This window comes from Anabas testudineus, chromosome 3 (assembly GCF_900324465.2).
Source record: "Anabas testudineus chromosome 3, fAnaTes1.2, whole genome shotgun sequence".
Lineage (NCBI taxonomy): Eukaryota > Metazoa > Chordata > Actinopteri > Anabantiformes > Anabantidae > Anabas > Anabas testudineus.
This window is the reverse complement of record NC_046612.1, coordinates 15,631,636-15,657,180: the sequence shown is the minus strand read 5'-3', so window position 1 is coordinate 15,657,180 and position 25,545 is coordinate 15,631,636. Positions and strand designations below refer to the sequence as shown.

The 25,545-nt window shown below is 39.0% G+C and overlaps 1 protein-coding gene across 1 annotated transcript; it reads left to right on the top strand.

Annotated features, from left to right (window-relative positions):
- Nucleotides 1–22,280: 22,280 nt before the first annotated feature.
- fibinb (fin bud initiation factor b) lies at nt 22,281–25,428 on the top strand. Its single transcript, XM_026377572.2, has one exon. It carries the CDS (start codon nt 22,718–22,720, stop codon nt 23,339–23,341), a length of 624 nt encoding a protein of 207 aa, XP_026233357.1. The 5' UTR covers nt 22,281–22,717; the 3' UTR covers nt 23,342–25,428.
- Nucleotides 25,429–25,545: the final 117 nt, after the last annotated feature.

The window sequence follows — 25,545 nt, the reverse complement described above, 5'->3', positions numbered from 1 at the left end:
GAGTCGACATCATGTTCAACATTCACCTGTAATTGAGATTTCCGCGACACTTATGACACTTGTGATAACAGCACCTAAGGTAGCGGCGGCATTCGTATGAGTTGGTGCCTTTCAGAGCTCACTCCTTCAGCGATCCTATGTTGAACTCTTCTCTGAGACTTCAATGCAAAGGCGATAAAGGCATCAGCTGGAGCTACTGATCTGTAACGCTGTCAATTCTGGCTGTTTCAATATTTCTCAAAAGCACTCCAGGGGCATTGTAAGGACCATAAATGTTTAAAACTATTGAGTTTTGCAACATACACTATGGTGTATTTAGAATTAAAGTGCACAAGAAACTCAGGCAGCTTGAAATCCATACTGGAGCCTATTATTTTCACTGATGATCTTCCTGCCAACAGGAAGTGGAAAAAGGAACTGGCTCTCTCAACTATTTTTAATGTCTTATAGGTACATCACATTATTCTTAGGATTTCCAGATGTCAATAAAATCAGTTTTTGTGTTTAAGTTGTGTTATTGTAAAATATGACACACTTATATTTAGTGCACTGAACATTTCTGAGTTTTTGAAACTATGTCACATGCTGTAATTTATCACTTAGTGAAGGGACATCTGCTTAGGCTGCTCGGTGTACTGTGACACAATCTGGGTCACTGTGACAGAAAAATATTTTGACACATCTCGTGTGTTTTAACAGCTTTTATGGAATAAAAAGCACATTTGGATCAATCAATCAGCTGTGAGCCACTGCATTTTAGACTAAATCATCTGTTCTTCAAATGACAAAGCAGGTCCCTGCATTGTTTCTAGAGCAGTGCCTTTGTGCACGTGCACACCTCAGGTGGCACAAAATGAATCTGGAATATTAATGAACCTGGACCGAGAGGCTCGGTTACAGAGTGTTGAGAAGGTGCATGTAAACAACTTCACTGGAGCACAGCCAGTAGCAAGGTTGTCCTTTGCATAAAGCCAGAGGACAATTTGTAAGAACAGTAATTATAGCCAATATTAATAAGCAATAAACTAACAACTCAAATAGTTATGGAAACACGTACAGTATATTATTATATACTGTATTATATTAAGCCTGTATCAGACATACAGCAACAACATCCACAACAATCACCTGTTCAATGTATATCAAATTATTATTTTTTGATTTAGTCTAAACCAACTCCTGAAAAACATTTTTGATTGATCATTTTTGTTACTTTTCCTTTCTTGTACAATGTTGCTGAGAAAATGTGACGAGTGCACCAAGTGTGCTGTTTGTTTTTGTTATAGATATACTGCTTTATTTTAAGTATGGCATAAGTCTTTCAATGGATGGCTGTGCTGCACACTTCTTTCCCTACATCCCTTAGTAACTACAGTGCACCGCACCGACGGTATGAGCCTGAAGCTAGTTACTCCATGCACGTTAGCTACAGCTGTAGGAGCGCAGATGGAACAAGATCATGGTGGTAACAGCAGGGCATCGTCAGAAAAATGGGCTGACATTTGGAGCCAGTGAGTGTGTAGAAGGCTACTGTCAGGAGAGATGGCCTGTGACTACAGCACTGCTGGGAAGGAAAGCACAAACTCAAAGAGGCACACAGCCCAGTTAATTCTGACCTGAAGTCAAGGTGCAAAATGTAATGGCATTACTTCAAAAGCAACATTAGGCTGAACAGGTAGTGGGGGAAACATTATGTTTTAGCATCTAACAACAAGAAGACAGTGTTACATCATGTGAATACTGGGTTTAGTCTCACTGGTATGCACAACTTAATATTCATTTGATTGTCAGATCTTGTTGTTTTGAATCTTGTTGTGCAGCTAAATCCATTCGTGCCATCTATTCCAGATAATGTGCGCAGCATATTCTCACAGGACATTATCTAGAAGATTTGTTGTGGGCAGGAATTGGGGAGGAGCCATTAGTTTAGGACTTGGCTTGTATGCAAAGCAGTTCCAAATATTTTCATCATATATTTGTTTATTTGTTTATTATTTAATGCACCTCTATTCATACTCAGATCCGAATGGCTTCAATGCTACGACTATATTTACTTACAGTGCTGCCAAAGCAGTGCATTAATTATAGCAATTTGCCAAACAAAGCATTTAGAGCTTCTGAAATAACTGAATATGGACAACGGTATCATAGGTTAACGACACAACACTAGTACAACACTACCATCAGGATAATTACAGAATAACATCAGCATTATTCATGCAGTCCTGACAAAACCCAATATTACAAGGGGGAGATTTATTGCTGTTGCTGCTGTACACCTGTTTTACATTGTTCCTTATAATCGTAGGTACAGTACAGTCATTAGATTGCTTTGGATTCATCTTGTAATGTTTTGCTTTATGCTGTTTTATGTCTGGATTTAACCTATTACTGAAATTCAAACCATCGGACCAGACACCCTCTCAACAGAGCTCCATTTTTAATCATGCAAACTTTGACTAAATCAGTTAGATTATGGTGTTATCTAAAAAGTGGCGAAAGTTGGTTTCGGTTTGTAACTGATTTTAACTAAAATTTTTGTGTTGACTAATCTTCTGAAGACTATTGGAAGTATCAAAAGTGTTTCCTGAACTAGGACCACACTGAAATGTTTTTTTTTTTTTCTAGATGACACTAAAATGTTTTAGTGAACTGAAAATAAAAAGGTGAAGATTGTCTGTACCATTTGGAGCTGTGTAGGTAGCACACAGTCAAACTCAAAGCTTGTTTGCTGAACAAGGACGTGAGCTGCTGCTAAAACCGAACCATAAACTAATCCATGACTAAGGCCACAGCCATAGAGCATATGTGCTATAAAAATACTGCAGCGAGCTTCATGGGGCTTGAGAGCTTGGTGAAACATCACTGTTCTTGCAGTAATCTGTTGTTAATATAAAGAATCTGAAAGGACAGCCTTTTAATTTGCTTGGACAAGTAAACAGAGAGGTTATTTCCCCTGATTTGGATGCTGAACTTGTTTGTGCGGAGAAATGCATCATATGGTGTCGGTTGTTAAGTTGTTGTTCTTAACAACTACTGCTCTTGGTGACTAATACCAGTGACATCAAGGCGCTGTTAAAGATGTGACATATGTCGACATGTATATAAAACAAACAAAACAAATACCAGAACGATGACTAAAAACGTCCAACCATTGAATCTGCTAAAAGCGGAACCACAGACACTGTTGTTTCGTAAGCCTTTATGTGTTTAAGTGATACTTACGTCATCACGTCATGTCGGGCTCCAAGTGACAGCCAAAACTCATCTGTGTTATTATTTGATGTTTGTTTATCCATTACTTTCCTTTGGGACACTGAGAAACAGGCGACAACAAATGTAATGGCTTTGAATGATCGTGCCAGCCTGCACTTATAAAAGCTCTGCTACATATATCTGAAGATTCTTCTTAAACAGCAATTTTCTTCTGACTGATGGCAGCCAACATTTTTTGAACCATAGTTCAAAAAGAGAAATTAAGACGAAGGAATGCAGGAGCGTTAAAAGATAGTTTTTAAAGTTATTGAGTTGTCATCATCCCAAAGCCAGCCCCCCACCCCCCCCGACTTTCAAAAGCAAAGAACTGAAAGTGTTTCCATCACTTTTATGGTTTTGATGTGACACAAGAAAGGCTGAAACATCAGGATAAAGCACCGGAGCACGGGAACAAGCAGCTTTCAGACTGTTAACATGTCACAAATGTAAAATTGAGCCAGGAATGTTTTCTTTGAGAACCAAGTGTAGAAAAACCACTTTATCCATATTTCCCATCCAGCACCTTCAGCAGAGTGAATAAAATATCGCTGCTTTAACTGTTAGCTGCTTGTTTGACTGTAATCTAAGTGAATGATCATTTTATGTGATATTATATTTCAGCCTGTGTAAATGCTTTGTTTTCTGATATCATTAGCGCAGCAAATCATCACAGAATGATATACGTTTTTTTGTATGAATTTCAGGAAGCAGTGTTTTTGCTTTGAGAAATAAAGAAAATCAGAGGCCTCGGGCTACATTTAGTATTTATTAGATCCATTACACTGTGACAGCAATGGTTTATTGAAGGAATGTAACTTTTAAAGTACAAGATTTGGTCTATCTTTGGGGTGACAGGTTTGCTCTGTTGTACTGAGCTTTTCTTTCTATAAAATGTCTCATTTAAAAATACAAAACACTTAAAATGTTCAGTTAATTAAGACGTTGGTGATTCCACATTAAAATTCAAAAGCAAACAAATGTCAAAGAGGCTATGATGTATTTTCATTACTGCCACGGCGATAAAATCACCCATAAATAATGCAACGGGTTGTGTTTGCACCTTAACTCACGAGATAAATTATTGAAGAGGTGACCTTGTGTGAAACCGCTTTTAGTTGTTTCTATTAAGGAGACTGAATGGCCTCTTTACAGGAGTAGGAAATCATGGTGTGCCTGATAGTTATTTGGGACCCCACATGTTTATTTTATTAATGGTTCTATTTACCTATTTATTTGTGTTTTTGCCCTCTCTGACCATGATTAAATGTTGCTGGTGAACTCTCAGCCACTAGATGTCAGCATCAACCAACACCTTCACCTGTGATCAAATCATGCTTGATGTGATATGAGGCTCAAGACAGAATTGGGCATTTTTGCTGGATAAGATATCACAGCTTGGATAAAACACACAAGCTCAACAACAGTAAGAACAAATCAGAAGAAGATAATGCAGCGTTGGCCAAAAGCAATAAATATGAATAGAAATATAAAAAAAGCTCCATTCTTGTAACCCATGAATGCTCCACATAAAGAAAATCCACATTATGAAAAGATTGCTAGCAAAGAATCCTGAAAAGGTTGGATCTTAAATTTGAATCCAATCCAAGAATAGAAGCGACAGAACTGAAGGTTCTGTCCTCGACAGGCGACAGCGGCAGTGGTCGTGACATTGTTCCTCGTGCCAGTAAGAAGCAATATAAGTGAAACAGCAAAATAGTCTCCAACACAGCCGTCGACTTACTGAACATATTTGTTAGAAGTAGTAAGAGTAAAACCAAAGACAGCTAGGTAACTTCAACACTTCCCTGAGGTTAATCTTGTAGTCATACCAGCTCATTAGGCTTCAATGAGACATTACAGTTAAAGTAGTTACATATTTCTCACAGTTTGTCACCAACTGAAGTCAATTCCAACGAATAGTTCCTGTTGCATTTGTGTTGATACTGCACAGGAAGTGGTGTGTGAGTAATTGAGACTGTGAAATAAGTTCTTGGTGTGAAATAAGTTCTTGGGTCAAAACCATCCCACTGTACGAAGTTCTGTGGTAATTTAATGTATAAAGAATAAAAAAATACAAGAAATGTTTCTGTCCCTCTCAGTTTCTTTCATCCTGATAACACAGAGTTCTTCTTACATTCTGCCTGTTCTTTGGAAAACATCCAAGAACAACAAAAAAAATAGGCTGTAACCATGTAGTCATGAATACTGCACGCGGGAGGTAGGTGAGTGTGTCCTGGGTGGAAAGATGAAGAGCGGAGTCTGCCAACACCTCTTTCAACGGCCTGTAACAATGTCTCTTTGTGCAGCAGCTTTACTGCCTCATGCTTCTTGACACGTTACGATTCCCTAAATGACGCCAGGAACATTACAGTGTGCAGTGTGCAACCTGCACAGTCCCAGCGCCTGACCTAACGCAATAAAACACATTTGACAGAAGGTAGAACGGGATGTTTGTGGAAGGAGTCTCCTATTCTGCTATAAGGTCACACTCTACCTTCCGATCCACTGGATCATGAGCAAAAGGTTTAAACAGAGAAGGAGCATTCATCATACTGTAAATAACTTTTTATTCCAACAAATAATAAATGAACAAAAACTGTTGGCTGCTTTTGTAAATTCTCTCACCAAACAAATGTGTTTGATGTGAAAGAAGCACAGTCTGGGCCAATGGCTGAAATTCATCCGATCATCATTTACAGTTTCTCAATATCCTTGACAAATAGCATAAAACACTAATAATAACTTTAACTTGTTTAATTTGTTTAATAAATATGCAAACACAAAAGGCAAGCTATTGATAATTCCCAGGCTGTTCAGGATGACCTCACAGGTCGGGGTCTCGTTGGGATAAAGCAGAAAAACGGAGGACTTCAGGACTCGCTCGGAGATGACATCACCATCCAGCCATGAGCTGAAACGTCTCCCGCCCTAAAATCCAGACTAAAACAAAATGTGAGACAGATGAAGGAAGTGGGTTCATCATACACAAGGAGCATCAGACCTATGAGAAATATCTGAAATGCACAAAGGATTTGATCCATTGAAATTCCATTGTTCCTTTGACATTTGTTGGACGCTCAGTGTGTCCAATCTGTGCTGGATGAGGTCCTTGATGTAATTCATGATATTTTTCACAGACTTCACTGCTTGTTCACAACAACAGAACATCAGAACCCCAGCGCGGTGAACCAGTTTCCATACCGTAAATCATCTGATAAATACAGCAAGTATTTGCAAATCCTGTGTCATTTCTTTACTGCACCGCAATTTGGTTTGAAGAAAGTCTTTTTCCTGCGTATTGTATGAGTCTCTCTCAGTCAGTGTTGCGTTTGCAGCTACTGCAGCTTTTTTTTCCAGGCTACATGCATCTTAGTTTGTTTCTTGAAAATCCTTCCACATTCGATGCACTGTTCTCTTCAAGTATTTTATTATGTTCTTTTGATTGATATTGATACAAAGTAATGCAGAGTTTGTGTGATTGGTGCATATACAAATCAGTTCAGCATGGTTTGGATTGTTTTCAATAACCCATAACGTACTGAAACGAAGACACTTTGTCTTACCACCCACCCACCAAAACTTTCAGCTCTGGCCCAACTTAAAAGTCAGTGATATTTGTTTAAGCACCTTTTGCAAGTGAAAAAGTGGCCAAAGCTTTTTAACATATGCTCCATCTGGCTCAACTGTCAAATCACTGCAGAAATAGCCAAGTTAAATCATTTTATGACAAGCTCCAAATATATTGAAAAAACAGTGTAAGCTTTCAAAGAACACGGGATAAAGAAAGAAGTCACAGACGCAAAAAGCCATCACCGTTTAGATTAGTCCATAATGGAGCGGGTATTTGAATATAGTTATTACTTTATTAGATGTATTAAAACAACTATAAAAACTATAAATGCATTTTGGGATTGAGTATGTTTGTTCCCAGTAAAATGTACTGCTTTGGGTATTGGGGAAAATCAGCCAAATGTGTTCAAGCTATGTTCGCCCTGTTAGAGATGTCCATGACTTTTGGAAGTTAGTATTTATTGGCCAATATGAGCCAGAAATGATTAAAGTCATTACCAGTTTTGTAGATTTACAGCAATGTGGAACACGTTGATCATTTGCCATATTATGTCCTTTTGACCTGCAGTGATCTAATGTGCCCAGGAAGTGTCTCAAAGGCTCAATTTCATTTGAGATTTTGGAATCATTCCGTGTTTTGGTGGTAAATGGAAAGAGTTGCGTATTCAGCACCTCTTCTAGCCCGTCACGGGAGAAGATAATTGGAAATGGTTTGTTTCAAGGCACAAAAACCACAATACTTACCTCATACAGTTGTTTTCATAGTTACCTTCATGATCATAGTCTACATCATGGAGCTGTGCAGACTGTCTGTTACTAAGTGGTGTTTACTACCAAAGGTTAAAAAGGTATTTTACCTTGGGTTCTTTACAATATTGGGGAAATGACCTCTTTAAATAAAACAACTACAACCGGAGAACCACAGTATCACTAAAGCAAACCATACCACATAAAACTTTAACATGTAAAGTATATAAAACAATTTGAACAATGTGATATTAAGTTGAAAATACTGAAAATTACAGAATAGCTTTCAATAAAAGTAGTTTAATAAGGTGTGGGCGCAGTTGGCACTTTTTAAAGTGTGCTCTGAGAAAAGTCTGGAAAGAGACCACAGGCATTAAAGTCAGTGTTTAACATTTAATGACCAGAGAGAGACTCGGAAAATGGTATATGGTCACAGTAGATCACAGACAGCTTTTGCACACAGATCTTATGTAAGGAGATGTGTATGGAAAAGTAGTTAATGCTACATTGACCGTTGGCTAAACCCCAACCCTGAACAACGATTGTCCAATCCCAGCTTAGCAGCCATAACTAGCTGCAGCAGGTCTGTGACGCTTGGATTTGTCTCCACATGTTGAAGCGGTGTACACGAGGCTGTTATCATTTAAATAGTTTGGATGGTGGAGCCTGTTTGTAACCTCTCAACCAGCTTACTAAAGATAAAAAAAATGATCTAGCATATCTACTGTGTATTGTTGACTTTGGACTAAAGACAGCCGTTTTTTTCCTGCTTTTAACTGAAAATTTTGGGAGAATTTACACTCGAGCCTAGCTTTGAGTTTGTCCTAAAGTTAGTCTTAAAATTCCCTTCCTAAAAATGCAAAACAAAGCATAAATAAGATAGGAAGTTAGCTCTTATTTTAAGATGAGGCATGAAGTCAATTATACCATGCAATACAGAAATTAGCAGAAATCTTTGGTCCGCTGATGATCATGCCGAGTCTTTGCCTGTTGTAAACTTAAAACCCTCCTAACAAGATTCTCACAATACAGTAAAATAAATCAGCTTCTCAGCCTGCTTATGGAGCTAACATTAGTTAGTGAACTATGCTGCTGATAAAACTCTCCCATCAGCACCTTTTCTGTTATTGCAGAAAACAACATCTAAAGAATTTGATGATACTATTGTCACAGTTACCTGTGTAAACTACTTTGTTATTGTTTGCAAAGATAATAAAGGCAGGGTTGAGCGTGTATGGTTAAATATCAAAAAAATATAAATATACTGTCAAACGATGCTTCAAGGAACACTGAATGGTGAAGGCAGAGGGGAAACAATGACACCTTCAGTCCGCACCGGGTGAAAAATTGCAAATTGGTGAAAAAGTTCTGTAGAAACTCAAACAAGACTAATATTGGGGAAAGAGGAGTCTTTCATGCAGAAAAACTTTCCCAGTACAATGTGGGTATTAAGAGTGTCGTTCACAGGCAGACAGCAGCGGGAAAGGCTCATTCCCGCGGCCTGGCATCCAGGCAGACAGTCAGGATACTCACAGAGCCCCAGCCACCATTCATGTAGCAGCACGATCCAAAGATTACCGCACTGGCTCAGGTGTCTTGCCAACTACCACACAAATTGCTTACAGCATGTGGAAAGCATGCGCGCACACTGAGCTAAAATAAGTGACCATGTGGCAGAGTATCAAGAGGCACTCAACAACTCCATTTTGCTGCATTTCAATGGAAGTTTTCAAAGCTGCAGTGTACACAGCGTCTCTGCACAGAATAAACAGCTCCCATTAAAGACTTTTAGGAGCTCCTGTGTTTTATTAGCAGCACTGCAATCAGCTCAACGCACACCTTTAAGACTGCAATCTGGGGTAACACAAACCTCGAAATCATCCTTAAGCTTTTAAAACCCCAAAGCGACAATTAAACATTTGACATATTGTTAACAGGTTAGACAATAACAGGAAGGAGACAAAGAATAGTTCGCAAGTTATTTGCTGAAGTCACTCATTTAATCATCTTAATAAGCAAATAAAAGATGTAAGTGTGGTCTCCGAGGATTTTTTATTATTATTATTTTTTTTTAGAAATTTAGTAGACAGAGATGTGATGCTTCAGTTTTAGCTCTTCACATCTTTCGTCCCTCACTCCCACCATCTGTGACCTTTCCCGAGGCTCACAGTGTAATTACATGCTGCTGAGCCCAACAGCAATAAAAGCCTAAACGTCATTAAAGGGCAGCCACGATTTCATTAAGGACTTTCGGCACTTGACTTTGAGTTGACCTTGTCTTGACTACCTTCTATTAATACTGGCTAAACAATGAGCCCTTTGACACTATCTACAGTGATGTTTTATTTGGCAACAATTGATCCCATTTTTCAGCCATTCAAAGGGGAGGAATAATGTTATTAATGTTGTCAATCTTTGGGACCTACTTCAGTAGTGAAACAGAGGTACACATGGCTTACCTGACGCTAAAATGTTCAATAATGTCATTCATTACTGGTCACTGGTCACTCAGCATTGAAGAAAATAAAAGTTAAGCTAATAAATGACCCCACTGTCTCTCTCAATACTTAGCAGTGTGCAAACATTATCACTATTTTGTAGCTACACAGTTTTTTAAATTGCTTTAGGCACTATCAGGTAAGAACTCCTCAAACCTAACCCTAAAAATTATATTTTCTGACATATTATTGATGTTACCTGTGGGCCAGATTTACTTTTTTCCTAGCTGTGAGCGTTTCACCACAAGCACACGGTTTTAGAGACAGAGTCTGTGCCAGAACTTTCCAGGTGCATTGCTGACACTGCCCATTGAGAAACTACAAGATAAGAGGTTTAGCTAATCACGATGATATTCTCATCATGTCGGAGGTGTTTATGTTCCTCAGAGGCCCAGAGCAAGGAACAGTCAGGCAGTATTATTCATGACAACACTACTGGCTACGAGAAGAGTGTTAACACAACGTGCATTTAATGGCTTTGGCGTTTTCGAGCATATGATGTAATCTCCACCAGCAGGTGGAGTTTGTCTAGTTGTTATGGAAGACGTAGACATAAAGATTTCTATTTTTTCAGAGGATTGCTTATCCCTGTTTAGTTTAAAAGTTGAGATTGAAATGTCAGTTTAATAGCTGTCCCATTAGGAAGCAATAATGAATAATGTACCTATAGAATATATAGAATAATACACAGCCATCTGCAGAGCCCCAGGCTTGCAGTTAAGCACCTGGTGGCTTTGTGACCCTAGAGCACAGCAGTACATTGTCCATAAAAGGTCAACTGGAACACCGCTTCACAGGGTCACCGCCTGAAACGAGAAGGACAAGGTCAGGTACAACCTCTGTTCAAGCACAGCAGAAAAAAATCCCTCTCTGAGCTGAGGCATGGTTCAAGAGAGTGAGAAGGACCAACCAAACATCGTTCGGCTTAGACCCTGCTATAGAAACCACCAGGTGAGCTGTTGTCTTAAGAAACACGGGCGCAGATGGGAATGAATGACCACACTCAGGTCTTATGGATCTGTTGCAGTTTGGCTTTGGTGTCAGAAATGAACTGTCTGTCTAACAAACGTTCCTGTGTTCAGTGTTGAAGACTTGTGGGAGGGACATTCACTGTTGAAATAAACCTGGAACCAAGTTACTATAAACTATAAAATGATGAACGGTGAGCCACCGCGCCGTCGTTTAGACTAATTTGTGGTTTCGTTTCCATTTTAACATGCAAATTCATTCACACGTTCATTCAAAACATGTTTCACGTTTTAACATCTTAATTAAAGGAGATGTTCTGGGGAAGGTTGACAGAGATCTATGCTAAAAAAAAAAAACTTGTTTTTGTCTGTGCTCAAACAGACAGATTCCTACATTTAAATATAAGAATAAATGTCATTTGCAGTCCATCAAAATTAGTCGTTGCTTTGAGTTATGAATGATATTTACTTTTATGTATGTGTTAAACAGGAAAGCTAGAGCAAGTTAATCAGTGGGATTTAGAAAAGCTGCCGGGCGTATTTTTGAACTTTGCACTGAGCCAGCCTGTTTTCCCCGCTTCCAGTCTCCTCTCCAGGCTAATAGCTCTGCACTTAACACAAAGCGATGAAAGCTGTCTTAAACTTCTCATTTAAATGTTTCAACTATTTTAAATTGTACTTTTGCTGCTAACAGCAAGTTGGTTTGAACAAAACTGTTTTTTATAAATGAGTAATGAAAAATGTAGTTCTTGTTTTCTTCTCGGGTAGTGAGCCTCCTTATTCCCATAGCATTTCTGTGCATGTTCACATGGTAAATCTCATTTTCCAAAGATCAAATCTAACGTTCAGAGCATGCTGGTATATGTAACTGACTGTGTCCATTTTCTTGGTTGAGGTAGCATTAACTTCAATAGGCAATGGTTGCTGTAGTAACAGCATGAATGTGCACAGTGTGCTAACAAATACAACCAAAAGAGCAAGCTGCAGGCTAGATGAAGAATACAGATGTGTCCTCCTGCACTGGAGGCCACAGTGTTTAGTTACGGTGCTTAACTCCTCTGTCACATCAAGCAGAATAAGCAATGACAGAGGAGGGTGATATGCAGTCATGCTGTAGTCCACCGCTCTCTAATTGCACTCTGACTTGACCTCAAAACATGTCACAAGTAGTACTAAGAACATCGTGAATTCTCAGGCTAAAGTGAGAAACACCGCAACTTTTGATGTGAATCGGTTTTTAACCATCTAAGAGAGCAGTTTGAATCTGATTTGTCAGCATCCGTGTGTTGTTGTTTTTTTTTTTTTTAACGCCAGGCCATGATAATAGCAGTCAGACTTAGATTTGGTTTTCCAGTCTGGGCATTCTATAGCGCTGAAGATTTTTCACGCCAGTCCCTGTCACAGCCTGCGATTTACACATAACCCCTCAATGCAACGTGGTGTTTGAGTCGCTCCTGCTTGAGTCCAAGTGATTATATGGTTTGTATCAATCCTCCCAACACACTGCCAAACTGATTCACTGCGGTTAAATGAATCATCTTTCAGATAAACACTGTTTTATTCCATTGTTCCCCTTCAAACTGTGTGTGTTGCACATTCTGACTCACATCTTCATTTTCACCTAATGTATTGTGAAAAATGCCCATCTGCCCCACGCTTCGGATTAATCTTAATTGTTTGCCACGATGCTCGAGTATTAGTCATAATATGACTAATACTAATACGCATGTGTGTGCGCACGAGTGTGTGTGTGTGTGTGACAAAGAAAAATTCATTCTGAATCACTGCTTCTCTTGTCATGTTCTGCTTCATACTGTAAGCACATAGAGCTCCTTTTTTTTTTTTTTTTTTTTGAATAAAATGAATTTGTGCCATCAGCACTGTGTCTTCCAAGCCTCTTGAAACAAACAGTCCAAACTTGGCCATTGTTTAAATGATGACACAACTCTCCCAAATTGAAACAGGCAGTACTTCAAGCGCTGTGGCCTTTGCTACTGCAAACTCCCACTCAGTGCAACACAACACAGGTCATGGTTGGAAAACCTGGTATTTACTTATCTTGTGTTGGATTATTCTCATAGTTTCTTTTTCTTTATTCTCTGTTTTCACACACACACACACACCTTCAGCGATAAGGCAGCTCTAATACTTCTACGACTGTAGAATCACTGCAAAGATTAACCCCACAGCTATTTTGGCACATACACCTACTATAGTCCTGCCTGCAGCTAGTGCCAAGGCTGACTATTCACAAAAATTACCCTCTTTCCTTCCTGCAATTGCAATTTTGTTTCCATGCAACTAATGGATGGATGAATTATATATTGAACATATATTTTAAGGAATGAACCTTAACATCATGCAGCACACTGAGAATAGCTCCATCTGAAGGAATTTGCCTTTTCTACCTTTACTTTCTCATGCAGTCCCTTGAGATGCTCAGTCTGAAAGTAATTTTGTGGTAGAACATATTGAAGAAAATGTCTTTAACCCTCTCTTACGGGCAGATTATTCACACAGCTCCGTCAAGTCACTTCAAAACCATTTAATTGTGTTATTGTGTAAATTCACAAATGCACACTGTTTGAATTTACCCAATCATCTTGTCTTTTTCCCTTCTGCAAAGTTTCATCCTTGCCAGTTCCTCTGGTGAACACAAAGCCACAATCAGCAAATTTGGCTCAGTTTTCATCAGAACTGCATCATCAAAGTGAGTTGTGCAGAATACGCAGGCTGTTGTGTATGTTTATTTTTCCAGATTTCCTGTGTTTTGAATGAAGTCGTTTCTTAGTTATGCCTCCAGAGTCCCTGAAGTCATTATCTACTGAATGAGACATGTACCGAATGACACCGCCCCTGACTGCATATGTAAGGCATAGTGATTTTATGATTATGGGTCTCTTGATGTTATAGGCTGCAAAGTTGGAGACTGAAAGAGGAAATTTCAGTTCTCATCTATGCTTAAGAAAAAAGTTGTTGTTTCTATCATTAATGGTACATTTTACTCCCTTTAGAGTATGCTGTATTCTACCTTACCTTGCCTTTCATCTGTTTTTGGAAATAAAAACATGGTTTGAATTATATTTGCTATAAGAATCCTTGTGCACACAAACTTTTTCTATTAAAATTAAGGCTTCAATTTAGCTACTAGGGATTTATCTCAAAGCTGCTAACAATTTAACTTCAAAGGTTCCATCATACAAAGTCTCAGCAAAGGTCTCTCGTTGTGTCTTTTGTAGCGGAAATTGTATAGTTACATTGTTGAAGTCATCATTAGAAAGAGTTCAAAGTGTGTCGTGTCTCTGATCATTCAGAGCAAGACCAATGACGCAGGAATACTTTGACTGAGGCCAACTTTCAAAATTTCTTAATAAAGGGGTGTTTTGCTCATAAATGGTAAATGTTTCTTCCAATTGCCAATTCAGTAGATCTGTATTTGTAAAATGCAGTTGTCTTCTTACATTTATGGAGCAATATGTTGAGAACTATTGAAGATATCAGCCAGCAGCCAGTTTCCATTCAGTTTGTATCCCACTTAATTTTGGTGCAAAATGTTTTTTGTGTTACATCCAAAGGAAAACAATCCACTGTCACACACAGATAAAACTGCTGCTCTGCATGGATTGAGATGTAATGAAAATGCAAATCAAATTAATTATTTTGTAATAATTGTAAGTTAGTGTAACTGGAGATAAGGTGCAAATTATGTGTTATGCTTTGTAATTGCCCTTAAATTGGTTTTGTTCAGGAATCCAAATATGGAATAAGTGCAAAAAATGAATCATATCATCCTATAAAGGCCTGATAATTGAGATTGAGGTTTCATGGTTGTTAAAGCACGGCATCATTTATCACCAGTGTCAGCTGTGTAGACACTTGATTGTCAAACTCATGTCAAAGCAATTCATGCCCCCTTTAGAAATACATCATTGTAGTATCACACTGTGAAACTGAATCTGCCTTAAAGTGATAATGGGAAATTAAAGAAAAAGTTGAAGTTTTATGCAAATTATTGTTATTTGGATTCTTGTGGTGAAATAAATGAGAAGATTGATGCTATTCTCCCTGTTTGCCCATTAATTGTAAGGCTTTGGCCAGCAGCCAGTTAGCTTAGTGCAAAGACAGGAAGCAGCTTGACTCTGTCCATCTGCAATAAAATCCTTTTAAAGGCACCTCTGCTCACTAATTAACATTCCATGGCTCAATTACTCTTTACAAATAACAGAGTCAAAGTTGTCATTACACGAATGGTAACTTGCAACTACTTAGATATAGATAGATAAAAAGACATTAAGAGATGTGGAGAAAACAGCTGGTACTCTTCCATTAAAGAAAGAAAAAAACATTGGTCACTGAAATAACTTGAAACTACTTGAAAAAAGTAATAATAATCAATACAAATGTATTCATTTCTGAAAGGATGGTACCCCTAGAAAACATAATTTGACCATAGGGATGTGTTAAATTAAAGTGTCCTGTAATTAGCATCACAGGTGTCTTCAAACATGCATTAGTCAGTCTGCTAATTTAAAGGGTGAGAAGTGGTCACTGTGCTGTTGTGTATCATGGTGTGTACCACACAGAAAACTAAAGAAAGAGTTGTCGTAGAAGATTATAAAGAAAAATTGGACAAATGTGTTAAAGGTAAAGGCTATAAGACCACCTCAAAGCAGCTTGATGATCCTGTGCACATTTGTTTTCAGAAGTTTAATGTCCACAAGACTGTAGCCAACCTCCCTGGATGTAATGGCAAGAGGAAAATGCATGACAAATTGAAGAGACAGATAATAGGAATGGTAACTAAAGAGCCCAGAACAACTTTCAATGAGATTAGAGGTGAACTCCAAGGTCAGGCTACATCAGTGTCAGAGGACGCACCATCAGTCACTGTTTGGGCCAAAGTGGACAACTGAAGAGGACTCCACTGTTGAAATGAAATCATAATTCTGATTCTGGGAGAAAGTCCTTTGATAGATAAGAGAAAAATGAAACTTTTTGTCAGACCACATCAGCTCTATGTTCACAGACACAACAATTAACTATACAAAGGAACTGTGAAATATGGAGGAGGTTCAGTTATGTTCTGGGGCTGCTTTGCTGCATCTGGCACAAAGTGTCTTAAATCTGTGCAGAGTACAATGAAATCTCAAGTCCATCAAGGTAACACACATCTAAAACACCAAAATACCTGTTGACAGGTGCAGAAGTCTCATTGAGAGTTACAGTACAGAAATCGCTTAAATGCAGTGATTGTCTCAAAAGGTTGTCCAACAACATATTAAGTTAAGTGTACCATAATTGTTGTTTAGGCCATGGTTTTTTTTTTTTTTCATTGAAGTAAGGTTACTAATAATTTTCTCAACGTCTGTATGTGTGTCAAACCATGTTTTAGTTTTCACTTGAGGTTTGTAAAGTCTGTGTTGTAGCCTGATACTGATAAGACACAACATGACACTTTTGGTCAGAGCCAGCCTAAGCTAACTAACTGCTGGATGTAGCGTCTCTGCCAGCTTGCTACAGTTATGTGGCTGATTTCATCCATGTTTAAAGAACACAATGTCCATTTTTGTCTTTAATCTGAATTCATTGCTTCTCAAGAGCATATCAATCAAAATAATTGTTTTTCGTGGAAATTTAATGGTAACTTATTTTTTTTCTTTGCATCTAAGTATTTGCCAGTGATTGTTATTTTGCACTTGTTGAAAGAAACTTTAATTTTCTCTGAAATTTTAGAAATCTGAATGCACTTAATTTCTTATTGGTCTCTTCAGAACTAATGATGAAACACCCACTGTCCTAAATCCAGTCTTTTTCTCTGGCATGAAAAACAAGTTCACATGAGGTTCACTGTTTGTGAAGTATTCCCTGTTTCTCATAGATCAATCAACCCACACATGTGCATGGACACAGTGCCAATACAAGTCCGTGCTTTACTGTCTATTAGTCAGAGCTGTCTTTACTTTACACAGTGAGTCAAAGGATATGAGCTAGCCTGAAAAGAAACAGCTGGAGCCTGCCAGTGGCCGTAGGGAAGAAGACCATTATTTCAAACAGACAAGAACTTGGAAATTTCCAGGCAAAATAATTCAATAGCACCCATAGGCTGTCATGTTTTTTGACATTTCAAATAAAATTCCAAATATCTGACATCGAGAAAAATGTCTGTGAATAGCAATATAAAATACTGTTTTCAGGTGTGGGTTCACAAAATGCCTCAAATGTTACACCATGAAGAACATTTTGGACAAATGTTCACCTGAGGCAGCAGCAGCTCAGCTGCTCAGTTATTAGAGCAGTTGTCTACAAACCCCAGGGCTAGTGGGTCAGTTCCTGGTTCTTCCTGGCTACTTGTCTTGGTGTTCTTGGACAACACACTTAAAATCCATAGTGGAAACGATATGCATCATCTGGCAGCTGTCCAACCACAATTTCCCCAAGGGACTCAAAAAAGTATGTTACTATTATGAAACATTTTAGGTCAACATGACCTCAGGATGTTAGACAAATTTCCAAATAAATATGTGTCATCATTTTCTCAAGTGATTTTATTCTTAACCTCTAAACAGCATGGTTGATGGTCTATGTCTAGGAAAACAACTTCATAGAGGCATATCTAAATATTTGCTACATCACCAGCCAACATTTAAGAAGACATTTACTGAATAGCAACAAGTGGAACTGAAGGAAATCTATAGAAAACTTTAACTGGATAATACTTTAAAAAACACACGACACTGGCAAGTGAGCAAGGAGAACTTCCTTTCCAGCTGTCAGGGACAATTACCGATCACATACCATGATAATTAATAATACTGCCTTCAAATTAATTGACAAATCAAAATGACACATCTTATTTTAATCTCGCACATCTCTCGGAGCCAGTAATTTATGTTTCGAAACACAGACTCGCTAAATTTATCATACAGTTCAATGAATCTTACAATAAACATCCGCAGTCTGGAAAGGGCTTATAAACATCAGAGTTTAAAAGTGGATCCACATTAGCACTTCAGGACAGAACGTCAGATGAGGCTCATATACAGTATTTTCCCAAGTGAAAATGAATTACCAGCCACCCCGAAATGTCTTTTGTAATGACACGGACATTGAGTGTGCAGACAAATGGATTTGTTCTTGGGCCATTATCTCAAGCTGAAAAGAAATAACTTCATTAGAGCTGGGGGCAGACTGGGAGCCTGTTGCTGGAGCCGGAGAAGAGAGGGAAGGAAGGAAGACAGAATAAATATGGATGGAATAAATTAGGAAGTAAACATAACACACACACAGGCAGTTACCGCAGAAAAAGATATTACTGTTGTGAGAAGTGAAAGCAGAAAATACAAAAAACCAACATAAATGATGTGTGATCAAACTCTAATGCAGCACACTGGGGGTTGGGATGTAATAATACGATTTATTCACACAACAAAATGTTAAAAAAAATGTGCTAATATGACACTAAGGGATGTGAAATGCACACAGATAAAACAAAGATATATTAATAGTGATAAAAGAATGAATGTGCAATACTGTACACAGGCCTGTTTATACCTGCACGATTGATTATGTGGCCATAATGTTTATTGTGTAACCATCTGGAGTCATGCTAACATTTGCCAACTAGCACTATAATATGCCAAGTCTGCCAGATATCCAAATACCTCTACGGGTATTTGAAATCAAATGTATTAGTGTGAATATGGGCAGAGTGGGATACTTTTTTAAATTAGATTTGCTGTACCATTTTATTTTTAATATTATTATTCAGTCTTAGATGTTAACATAGCTTTTTCTTGATCATGAAAGCTTATCATATAAATATGTTTTATAGATGTTGAGACATTTCATAACATAAATAAAATATTAATTTGCTCATGGAAAATAAAAATGAGGAACTATTACAATTACAATCATTAGACACTATACATGCCTGTACATAATCTGCTGGCATTTCTTCCCATAGTTGTTGAAATATTTCAGTCAGGATCCGAGTGCGAGTCTATGTCTACTCGTCTGTCTAGTTAGCTGAACAGGTACATGACTTAATGCTGTACTTGCTCTGCAGCATGTGCAGCAGACTACCGCCTGTCAGAAACACCCACCTGCATCTGGGTAGTCCTTAAAAAACCTTGAGGAATCAAAGACCATTCTTCTTCTCATGTCAGCACATCTGTTCATATGGGAATAAAGATGTGTTTTGCATATTGCGCTTACATAAGCTTGGTGTGGAAGTTGGAGAGGGTCCAGAGTTTCTGTGCAGCTGTAAGAAGAGAGAGCATCACATTTGTGCGTTAGCTCTGTCTTTCCAGGGCAGAGAGACAGTATAATACCCACACACAATAAAAGATAGGACCATCGACTTTACAGACACAAAGGACTTTTGGCTTTGTTGTTTTTTTTTTGTGTTTGTTTGTTTTTGACAAGGCCATGCATCTTCAGCACTGGATGTCTCCCTGATGTGTTATCTAAACACTGCTTGGCCCACAATCTGCCTGGAACTACAATAGGATCCCTGACTGGAAGAAACGACTGATAATGAAAAAGGATAAGAATGAATATTGGAATTTCTCTTTGTGTTACATAAAACTGGGCCCGAGCCGCTGCCGCACAAAAAGAGCCTTAAAAGGTCCAAATGATGCATGATGTCACTGCCACCATCCTGTAGTCACAGGGTCTGCTGGGTCATCGTTTCTTTGGCTTGATGGGGCTGCGCTGCAGACTGAGCCAGGGCCTGGGAGAGCATTCAAAGCTCAGTGAGACAAACTGCAGCCAAAAACATTTTCATAGGAGAGTTTCAGTTATGTCTAATTGGATGCGACTGAGTGAGTGTGGCAGAATGTTCTTGTAGCATTGGATACAGATTTTTTACTGAAGTCAACTTTTCCTAATACACACTGGCACTTTTAGAGGCTTTTAGTTGCACTGCTGTGCATCTATTTCTGAAGTGTACCTATTCTGGACAAAATGTTTATGCTCACAGAAGGACACAAAATGAAGGCCTCCACAATGACAAGGCTGTTGCACATTGAAATTATCCATGCCTGCTGGTCTAACATGCTTGTTTTCTCAGACCCTGTCATTTTCTGCCTGTCCAGTCCACAGTGGTTCCCACCACTCCCCAGTCACCTGGCCGTCACCTGACAGCTCACCTGGCCTTTCTTTGCACTAATCAGACACTACACTGTATGTAGAGAACCTGCTGACCAACATTAGCTCTTAGTCCTGACAGATTGTTCAAAGTAATTGTGCCTGATTGTGCTTCAGTCATCTGTTCCCGTTTGTTCTCTGTTCTGAACTCTGTCTGCCTGTTTCTTTGGGACGTATTTCCCTTTGCTGACTGCTGACTTATGTTCTGAACCTTACTTTCATTAAGACTAATCAGCCTCCTTGTGCTGCTTTTTGACACATCTATCAAAGCAGTGATGAAAAACTGTAACGTAACCCAGTAACAAAGTTTCTGATAACATCACACAGTTCAGTGATTTACAATGAATTTGCCATTTTCTACAGTCTCAGGAAGCATTCTGGACCTGATTGCTAACTTTACTCTTTGTTGACCTCAATTGGGACACAGAGGTTTGCCAAGCTCTAATCCTAACTTCAATCTACAATCAATTTAGCTAAAAGTTGGCGGCACTTTATCATAATTAATTGTCAAAATTACATAGTATTGTTAAGTTCGGTTTAGATTTTCTAGCCAGAGAACACAAATAGATATTTCAGCAGCTCACAAAGCAAAAGACTGAGGAACAAAATGTCTGGATTTCTGTGTTTTGCATTCTGGGTTTAGTGCAGGAGGAGCAAGGTCGCCAACGGCTCCTTGCTGGGCTTTTTTTATGAGATTGTCCTATGTGAGTAGGTGGAGCTCTTCTCCTCTTCAAAATGATTTAATGTAAATGTAAGCATGCCACAAAGACTTCAAATCAAGGCCCGGTGACACACCCTAAACCCATAACATGACTTCATTTTCCATTTTCTTTCTTGTCTGACACCACATTGAAATTCCTTCTGCAGACTAATGTCACAGGGCAGACACTGTTACGCTTCTCCAGGCTGCCACTCTGGACACAATGCATTTCATCTTTAGTGGATTTAGAGCTCCAGGTTCCCATTAAATGTGGAGATGCACACATGTCCAAGCATATTATTACTATTGGGGTGTAGAAATGCTTCTTATAAGTTTTCCTGAGTGCAACAATGACTTTGAGACAAGGGTGTCTTGGACAACATCATATTCTGTGAGGTTAGACATGAGCAGTGAACCATCCTGTGCCTTATGAACCAGACTGATGCACACTGCAGGCTCTGAATAAAAGAATAATAACCCTGAATAATCACTTATGTAGTGGAAAAATGAGAGCAGGACTCTCTAGATAGGCGATGGTATGACTGACATCAGCTGTTTCCACAGGAGCGATGTGCAGCCAGTTAGATCACGCTGAGCATGTTAGCTCTTGAAAAACAAGTTCACATTTAATAAACAAAATAAAGCTTTCCCTGGGGCATTGCTTCTGTGTGCGTAATTTAATCTTAGGAAAAGCACGATCGCTGAATCTGAAAGGCATTTCTTGGATCAACATTTAGCACTATTACACTCACAGTTTTGTGTCTTTTCTCTTTTTTTTAAGCTTTAACTAAGCTTTTCTGCTCTCATTATCCAACAGGTGCCATCACATGTTTTTTTTTTTTTTATTATTTCCTTTGAGCTCAACTACCTCTGTCATTTGATGCCAGGAGGTGACTAAAAAAACAGGTGGTCACTCTGTTGGAGGAAGCTCAGCGAACATGTTTTTACACCTTTTGAATTCAAATAGTGCAAGTTGTGTGTAGTGTGGTCCTGGCAATAGATAATGATGTTTCTATGTTGTTTTTGAAATAAAACTTGAAAAAAGCTGATACGCTTATTTCTAATTTTATTCTTAGGCATGTTTCAATTTGTCACATTATTATTTTTATAATGATAATGATGATTTCCAGGTAAGGTAGCCCCTCATCTGACCACCTCATATAAAATGTATGTAACTTTTCTAGGCTACTGGGTTATAATTAGATGGCTGTTAGGTTGGAGTGCAGTTCAGGTTTCATACAGGCCGTGTGGTCGCTTGTTGTGTATTTCAGCTGGAGCTCTGCGCCAACTCGTCACGCTTAAGTGAATTAACACAAACTTGGTCCCTCCTGGTTTCAGCGAGGCTTTAACAGCGTGGTCCTGTTGGTAGCCTGGTCCGCACTGAATGCAGCCTTTTCAGTGACGGAGGGACTGTAATTTGAGAGGAGCACCGAGGTATTATTAGCCAAGACCGAAGCGCGGCACTTGAGGCATCCAGATGTTGCGTTTGAGGCACCGAGGGAGTACAACCGAGACAAACTTTCATACATTTCTTTCCTGCTCACCACCGGCACTGATGGAAGCTGGGAGGCTCAAATAAAGAAAGAGATGTGAATCTCTTTATTTTATTTTATTTTTTTTTTTACAATACTTCATCTGTCTGGACACTTTGCGGACTTTGGGGAGGACGCGGACAACAAAGCTTGCGCAGTTTGGAGGTTTAAACCTGACTGAAATGTTTGTGTGTCCAGCTGAATAACACACCGAGCTGACACCTGATCTCAAACTAACTCTGATATTTGTCATTTGTGTTTGTTTGTTTTTTGTTGTTGTTGTTGTTTTTTGTTGGCACCATGACTTTGCTTCACTTGCTCCTGTGCGCCGGGATGTTATCCATGCCGGCGTGTGGAGCCTTTTTCACCGGACCTTTACATCCGGAGATGTCTAATGGCACTTTTCATCATTATTTCGTGCCGGATGGAGACTACGAGGACAACGACGACCCGGAGAAATGCCAGATGCTTTTTAAAATGACCGACGAGCGTAAGTGCGGTCTCGACGAGGACCAGGACGCCGTGATACGGGACGATTTCACCATCATCAAGAGGCAGATCGAGGACTCGGCCAGGGTGCTGGAGGGGATCGGGAAAAGCATCTCGTACGACCTGGACGGAGAGGACAGCTACGGAAAGTATTTACGCAGGGAGACGGTTCAGATAAGTGAGGCGTTCACAAACTCGGAGAAATCGCTGCTGGAGCTGGAGGTGAAATTCAAGCAGAGCCAGGAGAGCGAGCTGAAGGAGGAGCACCGGCTCAGCGACGACTTTCTCACCATGGTAGTCCACACACGGGACGTCCTGAAGGAGACACTGGACATTTCTCTGGGGCTGAAGGACAAACATGAGCTCCTGTCTCTGATCATCCGCAGCCACGGGACGAGACTGAGCAGACTGAAGAATGAGTACATGAAGATCTGAGCCCAGCAGGCCTGGACACTTTGTTTTACAGGTCGTTATCCACTTATCATCTCCTGAAAGACTCCTGGAATGAGCCATATCGTGTCGTAGGCCATTAATTACAATTATTCTTTTTATTATTTATAAAGTATTATTATGGTACCAGCTGATCACTCTGTTTCACATGTAATTAGTAGGGCACCAGACCATTTGGTTATTCCAGGAACTTTTTTAGGAGATTTGGGAATCAACTTAGAGATCTGTAAAATAAAGTGTTGTCCTATTTTAAGTTTTTAGTTATAAAGTGGAGTGTCAACATGGGGCAGAGGCAGGGGTGCAAATTCATATCAGGGACATGAAACCAAAGCTTAAAGGGTCAGATCACCTAAATTACAACAAAGTACACATCCCCTGCACCAAACAGACATTATTAATGATAAGGAGACACCCCACTACATTCATAACTTTGTAACCCCCCGGCCAGTCTCCGCGCCCACCATTAATCACAAGGGTGGAAATATTATTCCTTTGGGTTGTGTGGCGGCCTGTGGCAAAGGAAACAGGATACCGGGAAAAATGGATTCCACTAAATATCAGCAAATTCTGGTAGCAGATGTCATGCAGTCAGCCAAGAAAGTGAAACTGAACAGAGGCTGGCCTCTGCAGCCAGTATGCTGTGTGTACAACTCAGACTAAAATATCTCAGGAAGAGTGTGTGGAAATGCCCAAATCACAAATAGAAACTCTAAAGATCAGTTACTAAGAAGGCTGATTTAGGAGGAAGCCCAAATTCTTGCTCATGCCACGGTTACTTTTTGGGGTTTTTGTTTATTTATTTATTTATTTTCACAGTTTTTACTGAAACTACAAAATATTGAAGAAATAGTCCCCATGGAAAGTGTAAAAAATCTTTCCTAAGTCAAGATCCACCTGCTATCAACACATGTTGTTATTCTTTTAAATTATTAATGTTTCATGTTGTGATAGATGCGATTTCCCATTTACCTCTGTCTCATTGGGACGGAAATCTCAGACATATCTTGAAACCTGGGCCTGTACGATTCTCACAGGAAGTGAGGGTTGAGTCGATACGTTTAATGGGAATTTGGGTGAGCTGACCCTTTAGACAAGTCAGATCCTCGCGTGACACCAAGATTCATATTTGTCCTGCGCATCTCTATCATGATGATATGTGATGCCGCCCCAACATCACAGACCATTGTGATAGTCAGAGTTACAAACTATTCAAAGACAGTGATAGGTACATCACTGTACTAAATGTAACTGAGTACAGAGTACAATTATATAAAATACAATTATATTACGATTAAAATGTTTAGTTTCATTCTTGTCAGTGATATAACAAGGAATGCCTTGTTTCCTGATGTATGGCATTGAATATACCTGTGAACACTATAAAAAGTTTTCCAAACTTCATTCAATACTCTGTGACTGTGTTAGGCATGTGAGGTTTGGCCGATTCACTTGAGGATTAAATAAGATTTTGGGACACACTGTACAGTGTATTAGTCCAGATTTAATTTTAAAAACTCTCCATAGCACAGTGAAGCATGTTGATAGTGTGGATGTCATGTAGCCACCTGGTTGAAAGCTAACGTGAGCAACTTATTTTTGCTCTTTTCTGACACTATACATGAATGTTTTGGTTTTTTTTTTAAGACTACCAAAGAATGTTTACATACTTGTTGTATTTTTGCATTACATTTTAGGCTGGCATACTTTGCACAATTCTTTACTGTTCCAGTGCTAAAGGTTGTGACATGGTTTCAAATGCGAGGCTTTTACTGTGCTGTAGTGCACAGACAGTATAATCTTGTAAAATGTACAGTGTATTATTAGACATACGTAAATACTGTGAGTGCCATTATCGTTATTGCAGAACACCTTAATATGCATTTATTGTTTATATAAAGGTTTGAAATAGAGCAGCAGATATCTATTCTTGTTTACCTGACATGCGGGGAGGTTCAACACTTTGACGGATAAGACTGCAGGCAGCATTCGTGGACTTAAACACTAATCTGTGTGACAACATTCTCAACGGAGTGTGGTGTGACTTCTCAAATAAAGAGTTTGTGTTTTAAATACAGCGTTGTTGCAAGAGTATGTTTCTTATGACAGAAATGATCAACCCAGTGTTGAGATCGGGTTAAATAGCTGCAGCTCAGGTAGTAGTTAATGATGAAATGATTCCTTATGTTGCT